The sequence below is a fragment of the Gadus chalcogrammus genome, chromosome 4 (genome assembly GCF_026213295.1).
Source record: "Gadus chalcogrammus isolate NIFS_2021 chromosome 4, NIFS_Gcha_1.0, whole genome shotgun sequence".
Taxonomy (NCBI): Eukaryota; Metazoa; Chordata; class Actinopteri; order Gadiformes; family Gadidae; genus Gadus; species Gadus chalcogrammus.
The window spans coordinates 22289960-22301124 of NC_079415.1; the positions used below are offsets into that span (position 1 = coordinate 22289960).

At 43.6% G+C, this 11165-nt stretch overlaps 1 protein-coding gene across 2 annotated transcripts; it reads right to left on the reverse strand.

The window, feature by feature from the left end:
- Positions 1 to 3129: 3129 nt before the first annotated feature.
- On the reverse strand, positions 3130 to 8421 carry LOC130381530 (uncharacterized). Of its 2 annotated transcripts, none has more exons than XM_056589179.1 (3): positions 8342 to 8421; positions 7989 to 8219; positions 3130 to 7922 (listed from the first exon to the last, which is right to left on the reverse strand). In XM_056589179.1, exon 3 carries the CDS (start codon positions 6659 to 6661, stop codon positions 5189 to 5191), a length of 1473 nt encoding a protein of 490 aa, XP_056445154.1. In that variant the 5' UTR covers positions 6662 to 7922; positions 7989 to 8219; positions 8342 to 8421; the 3' UTR covers positions 3130 to 5188. Both variants share the same exon structure in this region, with proteins under 2 accessions (XP_056445154.1, XP_056445155.1).
- Between the last annotated feature and the right edge of the window lie 2744 nt (positions 8422 to 11165).

The following is an 11165-nucleotide window of genomic DNA, read 5'->3' on the forward strand; positions in this document are numbered from 1 at the left end:
TGTTCAACAGATGGGTAGAAGCAGTCCCATCAAAAGACCAAAGTGCGACTACAGTAATCAAGTTTCTGACTGGAGAAGTCAAGGCAAGGTTTGGACTTCCGTCAGAAATAAGCTCAGACAAAACGTTTATTCAGAGAACACTCAAACAAGTGATTCAACATTTGCATGTCAAATAAAGACTAGATTACGCCCCAATCCTCAACCACAAGGTATGGTGGAAAGAGTGAATGGGACGCTCAAGACAAAAATTAACAACATTTGTGCAGGCACTAAATTGAATTGATGCACTACCACTGACACTAATGAGTTATCGCATGAAAACTAACAGAACGACGCATCTAACCCCGCATGAAATGCTTAAGGGTCGACCCATGCCTTCACTTAACATTCAAGGGTCCCAAAAGGGACTTCCATTAGAATAATTAGAAATAGGATTAAGGAAAATATGTTTGAACATCTAACTGTTGTACATAAGTTTATAATTCCAGCAAGAGGAACACAAAGTTCCAGGGCCAGAGGAGGAGCCAGATGCAGACACGCCCGGAGCCGACCAACTACCCAAGGATGATGCAATCAGATTTCGGCAGGGTTTGAATCAGTCCTGTTTTGGTGGTCCACTATTAACAAAAATGTTGTTTGGATAAATAGTATATACTATAATCAGCAACGTTTTGTCAATTTTTCCACGGATAAGGTCAAGGGACTATATAGATATAGATATGCTATTGGCAGAGCAAGGAGGGGTGTGTGGGATGATAAAGACGACATGTTGTACTTTTATCCCCAATAACACAGCACCGGATGGGTCGGTGGCCAGGGTGCTGGCAGGGTTACAGTCCCTCAGATTAGATTTGGCAGAGAGAATTCCGGCATTAATGACCCCTTCACAGGATGGATGGAGAGCCCAATGAGCGATGGGCGCTACAGGTGCAGCAGGTGCCATCCAAGCTTACCTGGGGATCGAGAGTTTGGACGAGGGACCACCAGAGGGGCCCGACCTGATCCGGCTGGAGAACATGGAACAGACCCCTGCCCCACTGTCCAAGAGCCCCCCACGCAATGCAGCGCGCCAATACATGAAGATCACCTGACCCCCCCCCCCCCCCCCCCCCTCCCTTCCCCATCCCAGCCACTACAAGCAAACCCCACCACCACACCCCCCCCCCCCCCCCCCCCCGCCTGTGACGTACTAGTAACCTCTCCAGGTGGGCTGCCCCATTCCCGTCCCCGCCAACGGCACCACCCCCCTCCCACCTGATGCACCCACGTCGCCCGGACCAGGGATCTGCGTTCCGGCACCAGGGGCTGCGGCCCGTTCCCTTAAGGCTTGAGGGCGCCCCTGGCTGTATTCGCTTCTGTACGCTTCACTGTGTTTAGCCGCTCCCATATCTATGCCCGCGTCTACGCAACCGACGCCGGGAACGCAAATGTTGTTGTTTATATCGCTGTCCCACTAGATGGAGCTCGGGGATACACACGGGCGAGATTCCAGGGGCCTTGATTGCCCGTTTATCAGATGAGGTCCTGAGCGCAGTTGAATAAAAGGGTCTAATGCTCAGGTGGCGCCTTGCGACCACCTGCCCGTGATGACGCTCAGGACTATTCCGTGGTTTCAGTTGTTCCCGTGCCCCGGGCCTACCCTGGATACCCCATGCGTGTGATTGCTTATTGTTACACGACCAGCTAACTCACATCCTTAGTGTGTGGTCATCTGGGGATGGGTTGAGGGGGATTGCCATTCGTTATCTACCTCATATCTTTCTATTATTATTACTATTATTTAGGGACACGTTTCATGGTTGCATTTCTTTCCTGTGATTGTTATTGTGTAGTGTCTGTGTGATTGTTGCATTTTTGTTATATTGTTATTGTTTACTGTTAGTCTTATTGCTGCTTTTTGCTGATACTGTTTTTGTTTGGAGTTTGTTTTATTGTTGCATTTCGTTATTATTATTATGGTTTGGTGTTGGTTTTGTTGTGTGGCCAGCTTTGTTGTTGGTTGTTGTTTTTTGGTATAGTTTGATATTTGTTTTAGTATTGTTGTATGCTTGTATTTTTTTTTTTTTTTTTTTTTTATTATTATTATTTTTTTTTTTTCTCTTTTTTGTGTATTACCTGCTGCCACTTTACTTGGTATTGTCTGTTCGCGATGTAAGGCCGGGGTGGATGCCACCCCCTAGGTGGGGTGTGTATGGCATACCCATGTCTGAAGCAGGGGTAGCGTTTCTCCCACGTGGTTCCCCATACACCCGGTCCAGCGAGTTGTTTTAGTCCCATGCTCATGGTTGTTTGTTTTTATGATCATTTTGCCTTCTTTCTGTTATTTCTAAAAAGTGTTATGATGGTAGTCCCGCGCTGAAGTCCTATCCCTCGTACCCCTAATGAGTAAAAGTCGTCTTGCGACGACTTGAGGGGGATATGTTGGGCAAAATAACCTGCTGAGTACATTACAAATATAGCTAACTCCTACCCTAGCCTGATGAGCACATCACATGGCAGTCACATTACAATATAGTCAACTTTTAACACATAACACAAACATGATAATATAGTCAGGTCAAGGCCAGAGCCAAGGCCCCATTTCCCAAGCAGGCAAATGGTAAACACTCAGACAATGCAACAGTCATCCTCAAGAACGGGAGAGCCACATTAATTCATCACACAAGAGATACTTCGAGCACACAAGAGATACTTCGAGAACAAAGGAGACACTGAGGAGCTCTTCCCCGTTAGTAGGAACACAAGAAGATACACTTGCATACACCAGGGCCTAGGAGCCAAGGTCAAGCAAAAACACACAGAACCACACACACCTCATCGAGAGGAGGATACAGTATAAAACTGTATCACACAGGGACTCATGACCCTTCTTCTTCTGAAGCAGACCTTCCACGGAGGCGAAGCTCCGGACGAACCATCAGCGCTGATTAGGGACTTAGACATATTCGATTTCTCACGCTTTATGACTCTGTATAACCGTTGCCACTTTACTTAATAAATCCAAGGTCCTCGTGCCGACAGACTTTATTACCTCTCCGTCTCATTTTATCTGATCCAGTAACTAGACAGACCGTTTTTCCCTTCAGACGCAATCATCTGCTGTTATGTAGACATCTTTGTCATCTGGGAACTGTCCATTTGTTACAAGCGCAGTTGACAGGAATGAAAACAGTTCTGTCTTATTATCCTCATTTGCCAGAAATGCCTGCCAATCTCTTGGGACTTTGGCAGTGCCAGAGATGCGTTGTCGGGTGTCTGATCCTCGCTTTTCTCTTGTTCCTCCTTTGATTGTCAAAGCACGATACTGGTCTCAGACGATGTCCACTCGTGTTGATCTTTTCAGGTCACGTTGATCTCTTGGGCAGAACACCTTGTCGAAGTAGGACTCAAAGGTCTTCCCTTGGACAGTAGTGCCAGGCAGTGAATGGATAAGTGCTCCACCATCAATGACAATGAAATCATAAAGATCTGGTGCAACTATCTCCTCACTGTCAGATATTCCTCCACTCTTAGGATTCCCCAGGATGTAAAACAACAAATCTGATTTCGTACAGGAGTTGAGGGATCCTTCGCATGACAATGCAGGTGGGTATGGAGAAGACTCGTGGCAGAAAAAATCGTCCAAATTCCCACTCCGGCTTTCCAGCACAATGAAAGGTTTCACATAAAGCTCTGCATGACGTTTGAAGTGCTGCATCCTCAGTTTAGCTGCTGTCTTCTTGCGTGTTTTCTTCTCATGGAACAACATCAAGTTGTTTCGCTTGATCGGAGCTGTCAGTGGTGTGTCATGTGAGTCCAGCACATTCTTTTTGAAGTTGTTGTACTGCTCTTGTCCCATTGACTCAACTTTAAGGACCGATGCTGCAGCGGCTGCAGACTCGCACACCTTGTTATCTAAAGTAACCAGGTCTTTACTGCTCTCCTCAAAGGGATTCCCATTGCTGAGCAACAGCTCCATCAGGTCTTTGGTGTGACGTTGAAAACGCTGCTGTGATGCTGATCCTTCCTCGTGATGAGGACGCCATTCGGAGTCATCACTGTCATTTACAGTGGTAAACTCTTCCAGGACACGGCTGATTTCCGGGCCTGTCACAATCCAGCGTTCCAACATGTCCGGGTTCTCTGTGAGGCCAATTATGCCACCCACTCCTTTCACCCTTTTGTTGGCTTGCTCGTGTGCTTGGTCAATCGGCATAGCTGAAAAGCGTCGATTGCTGCGAGTTACCGTCCAATGTCCCTTTTCGAACTCTGGGAGACAGTCCATGTCCTTTATAAAGACTGGAAGCCACCGGGCATAGTTATGATGGTCGAGAGCAAAGAACAGAGGAACAAGCTTCTGCAGGGTTGTGACCATGAGTTCGATCTTCCGTTCACAATGTGCTCGTATGAACATGAAGATACTCTGTTGGTACTTGTACACAAGCAGCCAGAAGGAGAATGTTGGGCTCTCATGGGCAACTCTCTCAACACAGTCCTCAAGGACCATCTCAGTTCCGCTGTCCTCATAGGCTTGCTGTAGAAGGCTGTGGAGTACCACAACAGTAACTTGATGGGCATATCTTGTTCTCATTACATTGGATGCCTTCAGAAATGATGTGGCTGCTGCCATTTAATTCACTAGTCCAGCTTCTTTCAGGGCTTCAGGCCATCCTGATCCACGCAGAAGATCTCCCATGGTACTCCACAAAGCCATTTCAATGTGGAGCCCACCTAACATCACCACAAACTTGTCTTCTCCGAAGATGTCAGGGAAGGTCCACTGCATTTTTTTTGCAAGGTCATACAGGGGTTGGTCCACTACCATCAAAGGGACTTGTTGTGGGTTGAGGTGCTCAGTGTTTTTCTTCACCAGGTTCATTCCATGGTGAATCATTTCTGGGGTTGCTGCTTTGTCATGCAAAAGTGGCAGGAGGGCCTCAATGCTTTTTTCCGGCTGTCCAACAACATCAGATCGAGCAGCATGGAATGAAGACCACATTGTTGGAGTGCCACTTTCTGAATCAGAATTGACATAGAGGATGTCATTTACTGCCTTCATCCATGCCTCCTCATGCTGTCTCTCTGCATCAAATGAACCTCTCACCACTGGCTGCACAACTTTAACTGGAGGTTGGGTAACAAGATTCCGGCCCACAGGTGGTACAGAAGTATACGAATGAGGCAGGATGGGTCCTACTATGCTGCTTTCTCATGATTTATTTGAGTTGATTTTCAGACATTCTTGGTGCAACCCAGGCTTCTCTGATGTAGGAAACTGAAATAGTGAAATCCCAGTTCCATGGAAGGTTGAGCTTGCAGTGAGTGATGTGGGATTATGATCCAAGTTATCAAGGGCTGCAACTGTGAAAATTTGCCGACGCAAATTTGTAGGACAGACTATATCTGCATTCTTCCTGGTCTGTTGTGCAATGGCCTGTGCAAAGCAAACTTCCATGCTGAGGACCTTCTCATATGATACTGTGAGTTTATATTTGTGTAGCAGATTGACTAACTTCTTGCTTCTTGTTTCCGAATGCAAATCAAGGGCAAGGAACACTGCAAGTGGAGGCTCACATTTCAAGTTTGTTGAAAGAGAGGTCATATTTAGCATGGCCACCTGACTCACAGACAGAGTCTGTCTGGAATTATCTTGATCTGTTGAGGATTTGGGTCCTGTGAGGAGATGGCGGAAGAAATACTTCATTTTCTGGGGAACAGACGTCTCTTCACAACCACTGGAAAATGAGCCATCAAATTTAAATGGAGTTTCATGATTAAAAACTGCTTTTCTGAGGATTGAAGCTGCCATTAGAAATGTGTGCGCTTCTTCATCTGGTGTTTGTGATGTGTCTGATATGATCTTCCTAGCAGTTTTCGAACACATAATGAAAACTCTGTCCCTGATACCTTTCTCCTCTGTCAAATCAGGGAAGTTCTTGAGGACTGTTTCCTTTAGGCGTGTCCGGTTCACGATTTTCTGGATACCATATTGTTCCAGTCTCTCAGTCATCATCTCTGTTAGATCTTGCAAAGCAAAGACTCTACTACCCCCGCTAATTTCTTCTTTTATGAATTGTAGCAATTCATTTTCTGCTGTGATTTCAAGGTTTTCACTCACTGTGGTTTGTTTACAAATCACATTGTAACGGCAGTTAAACATTGTGTAGCATTTCAGATGATACTTTGCTTCAATAGCAACCAGATCTCCTTCTGCAAGGAGTGCCAGAATACGATCTTCTCCTAGTTCAACTGCCTTGTCATGTATCTCTTGGGTAAGTGATAATTTCTGGAAAGAATGGTCTACTGCATCTGTTTCTTTAGCACAGAAGAGACATAGATTGCGGTTAACAGGTTCTCCAGTCCGACAAGATCTTCTATTTACACCAGGCAATCCCTCACGGGCAGTGCGTTTTTTTGCGTGTTCAAATGCTGAGGATCTGTAAAGCTGACGACATGATTTGTGCCAGGATGCACGATTCTGCTGCATCAATTCTTCATCTGGAAGATCTACATCTGGGTGGGGAGCCGCACCAATAGCTCTAAACTGACTCACAAGGTTGATGATTACTTTGTAGGCTCCCACTCTACGACTTGCAACTGGATTCGCAAGAGGGCAAACAAGTTGTTCCTCAGTATCTTTTTGGCACAAAATGCACAATTCCCATTTTCTTGCCTCAGCCATCTCATAAAAACAGAATTCAAGCAGCCCATACCATGCTTGTTGAACTCCTGTATTTTGTCAACAGGAAAGATAAAATATAATAGTTTTGTATTTACCTTTTTGTAACCAAATCAAACTAAAGTATGTTATGTAAAATAAACAGCTAAAAACCTAAAATGTACACAAGTGCAAGACCCAGTAGACCTATTCATTCCATCCTGCTGCCAGCATTAAAGTTAGCTTTAACTGGTGCTAGCAAAATGACTAATGTTAATGCTAGCTACTGTTTGGATTTATTAGCTACTAGCTGTGGTTGATATTTCACAATTTATCACACATTATTTGTCGTACAAGTTCATTAAAAACATAACTTAGCATCCAAACAAGTTCATTGCTGTTTTCTTACCTTCAACATTCCAATATTGCCAGAGAGAAATTAGCACAGATGCTTGATTGTCAAATGAAGGGAAATGTGTCTGCTAGTCTGCCCTCTTGTGGCAGTAGATGGCATAACTCTACTATAACCTTATTTTTCATGGATGAAAGCAGCAAAATAAATAAAAAGTGCAACAATAACAAAAGGCCTGCAAGTTGGGTGCTTCATATCAAGTAGGCTATATGCAGCCATATTTGTGTACGGGTATCCTAGCTATGTTTGTGCTATAGGGATATTCTGAACACCAATCTTAAATCCAGTCGAGTCATTACACAGCCTTTATTTACAATAACTTTAAAAATCATGTTTCATAGCAACTTTGAGGACATTTCCAGACTTTATCTCCAAAAAAAGCATAATTTTGCTTGTGTCCATGTAAAATTATGGGATAAAAGTGTATTTATTTTTATCTGGTCACCAAATGCTTGGTATACCTGTTTCTCCTTTTAATTCTGAATCCATACATACCTCATATGTTAAAATTGGATAATCTAATCAAAAGTTGTAGCAGTTTACATATTTTGCAGCGCCCCCTAGAGGCCATTTTTCATCTGTGTGTTTGACACTCGGACTCAAATTTTTCTGTAGACCCTAAACTTCAACTTGGAAGTGAAAACCAAACTTTAACACGAATTTGAAATGACTGAGCCTTATACGACCCCACTATAAGGAAGTGAATTTCTATGTACTTACCCTATTAATAGCGGAGAAATCCCGCTCGCAATTCACAGAAGAGACTGGGACAATCAGGGCAATGCTGGCAAGGAGACTGATGCAGGGGTAGAGGTCTAACCACTCATCGTACTCACTCGCCAGCAGAGTCAGGAGCTCCTCCTGGCTCTTGTTCTTGAATGAAAGATATAGCACATAAGAGAAAGAGAGAGAAAAAGAGAGAGAGAGATTTTCACTTACCTGTAATGACCCTGTAATGAGATGGTTTTTGAACGAAAACCACTCTTGGAGGAGCACCTTCTCTTGGTCTGGACAGAATTGTTTTGCCAGAGTCTGCAGCTCCGCAATGGACATATTGTCAGGGAGGGCAGCCGACTGAGGTCTAAGGACATGGAAGGCTCCTAGGATGTCCAGCTCCTGGAACCTCCTTTTCAACTCTGTCTCCAGGCCAGTAATGTAGGGTTGGATGACCTACAATGAACAGATCAGCCCATTTTAGGAGGAACCTACACTCACCTTTGAAACGGGCATTAAGGACCAAGCTAGAGAGTGTGTTTAGTATATTTTTAAGGGTTTTAAACATTAGCATTTACCTGTCGCTCGAATCTGCACCACTGTGCCTCCCTCGACTGGTCCTGGACATCTTCCCCCCTCCTGCCCCTCTCAGCCTCATGCTTGATTTCAAAGGCTCCAAGCTTGTCAGGATCCTCTAGGTCCTCGTGCAAGCGAGAAAGTCTGCCCAGCCTCTCTTATATCCAGGAGGGTCTGGATGGTGACGGGAACCTAAAAAGTATATCTTGTATTAGTAGAGTACATGCAAACAAATAAACAATGCATCACAACTGAACTGTATCAGGCCTAGTTATCACAGTTACCTGCTCCTTGATGTGTAAAAAATTGACATGTGCTTTCTGGAACACTTTTGAGAGACAGGCTAGGTGGGGCAAAACATCTGCCTGTAGATATACAGAGGCCACAAATCTGTAAGTCCCACAGAAAGTGTAAAGGCTCTTGGCTGTGGGACACTTCCTTATCTCTGCTTCCTCCGCTAAGGCCCCAAGGACAGCAGCCAGGTTCCTCTGTAGCATCTGTATGGCTTTATGCTGTGAAAGCCATCGCGTGTCCTTCACTTCCTGTGAATGTTCCAACAATTATTACATTACCACTGATTAAAAAACATATTAGATGGTATCAGACGGCAGTTACCTTAACCTTCAGGTCAGTGACACCCAGGATAAGGGATGCATCCTTGAGTGGCGGTCCGATTGGCACTATTTCTAAAAAACAGGTACAGATCCTGCAAGTGGTCCCTAAATGTAGCCATGTATGGGACACTATTTGAAGCATCCTTGCAAGCAAGGGCCAGTTTGTGGGCAGCACAAGCCACAGCCAAAAGTTTGGGAAAGCTGTCTTTAAGCTGCTTTGCAACACCATTCAAACGCCCTAGATTTAAAAAATTTAAAAAGTGTTAAACTTGAATTCAACAGACAAAATATAATACACTAATGACTACCCTGTCATGACAGCTGCCCCATCAGTCCCGAGTCCATATAGCTTCTCAGTCGGGATGCCCTTTTTGAGAAGGACTGTTTTGACAGCGGAAACAATGGTGTCCACTTTGCCGTCCATGACGGATACCAGATCCAGGAACTGATTGTACACCTGTCCCTCTTTATCCAAGTACCTGTAGAAAACAGTATTTAGAATTCACAATTATTTTGCTGGGATCATGACGTATGTGATTCTAACTGAGAATGGTAATGTACTACCTGATGTGCAAATCCAGTTGCCTGGACACAGAGACATCAGTGCTCTCATCTATCTCCAGGCTAATCGCCTGTGATGACCTGATGTCCATGAGAATAGGTTCCTCCAGGACCTCTGCTAGGATCTCCAGCATCTCATCAATAATACGATGAGACCTATAATTATTCCTCTTGCCAATCTTGAAATTGGGAGAAGAACAAGATCACTGTATAATTTGTTCAAAAATGTATAGTCATTAATGCAAAGACTGAATTGTTGAGATTATTTAGATTGATGTTACCTTTAATTTTTTTTAAATAATCACACCCTAAAAGCTCTGCCAGACTCAGAAGCTTGGGGTAGTTGGTTTGGTGGGCTATTTCATTTTTTACAAGCCAATAAAGGCACTTGAAACCACCAATTATGGCCTCATGCTCCAACACAATTATTGGGTCAAATGAGTCCATTACTGATACACCTGTTAATTAAAATAAATAAATCAGTAAATAATTTTTATACATATGCCTACTACATGAAATTGGATATTATTCATTTTCCCATTTGGAAAGTACCCGAAGAAAGCGATGCCTGATGTCTGATGCTCTCCTGGTGGTGCTCTGCTTTGAGATGCCTTTCTAAGTAGTCTTTGCGGTATGTGACTGCAGCAACCTCAACAAAGGCACTCTTATTTGCACCTTTCTTGGGTGCAGGCTTGTGCTGCCTACAAAGTCTTCAGAACATCCCTTAAATAATATAAAATACCATTAATATAATTTGCTAAATTAAACATGTACAATTGTGTAAAAAGAAAAATTGATTAATAAATAAAGCAATATGCTGAGTACCATGCTGGTTTTGGTATAGATATGGTATATATATGGTTTAAACTGGGGCATGGTTAACCATTCTGGATTGAATCCAGTGCCCCTGTGTCCTCCAGCTCTCCTCCTTGCCACCTCTACCAGGAACAGAAGGATCGAAATTACTTTCCCTACTCTTATTTTTTAAAGTTAAAATCTACACTATTCTGTTTCCACCTAACCTGTTGTTTCAGCAACATTTTGTCTGCTGTCCTGCATCCTCCTGTATCTCTCCTGAACAGCCCGGTCCCTGAGAAGCACTGGGTTTTTCAGCACTGTTTGATGCCTAGGAACATTCGAAATAAATGTATGATATATTTAATGAACATTTACTAGCCACAGCCATTTGACTGTTCATCTTAATTTCAGACTAAGCTAACTACCTCCTCAAGCTGCTCCGTCTCGTCTGGGCGAGGCCTTTTTTGGCGCAGAAAAAACGTTTCAATACTCATCTGGATTAAAGCAACAAACATTCAGAGTCAGAATAAAATAATATTAAGAATAGAATGTAATAAATGTTTTATATTCTTCTTGATATGGGTATTGATCTAAACTATGACCGAATTTCATCTTAGCGTTCGCTGCGTTACCAACGACGTTGGGTAACCCTTCCTTTTACAGTCCCCTAAATACTAGGTATTTACCCGGTACATACATGGTAAATCATAGTGTATTACTGGGTAATTACCACTGGTAATAAGAAGGTAAATACAGAGGTAGTTACCCGGTGAATACATGGTAAATCATAGTGTATTACTGGGTAATTACCACTGGTAATAAGAAGGTAAATACAGAGGTAGTTACCCGGTAA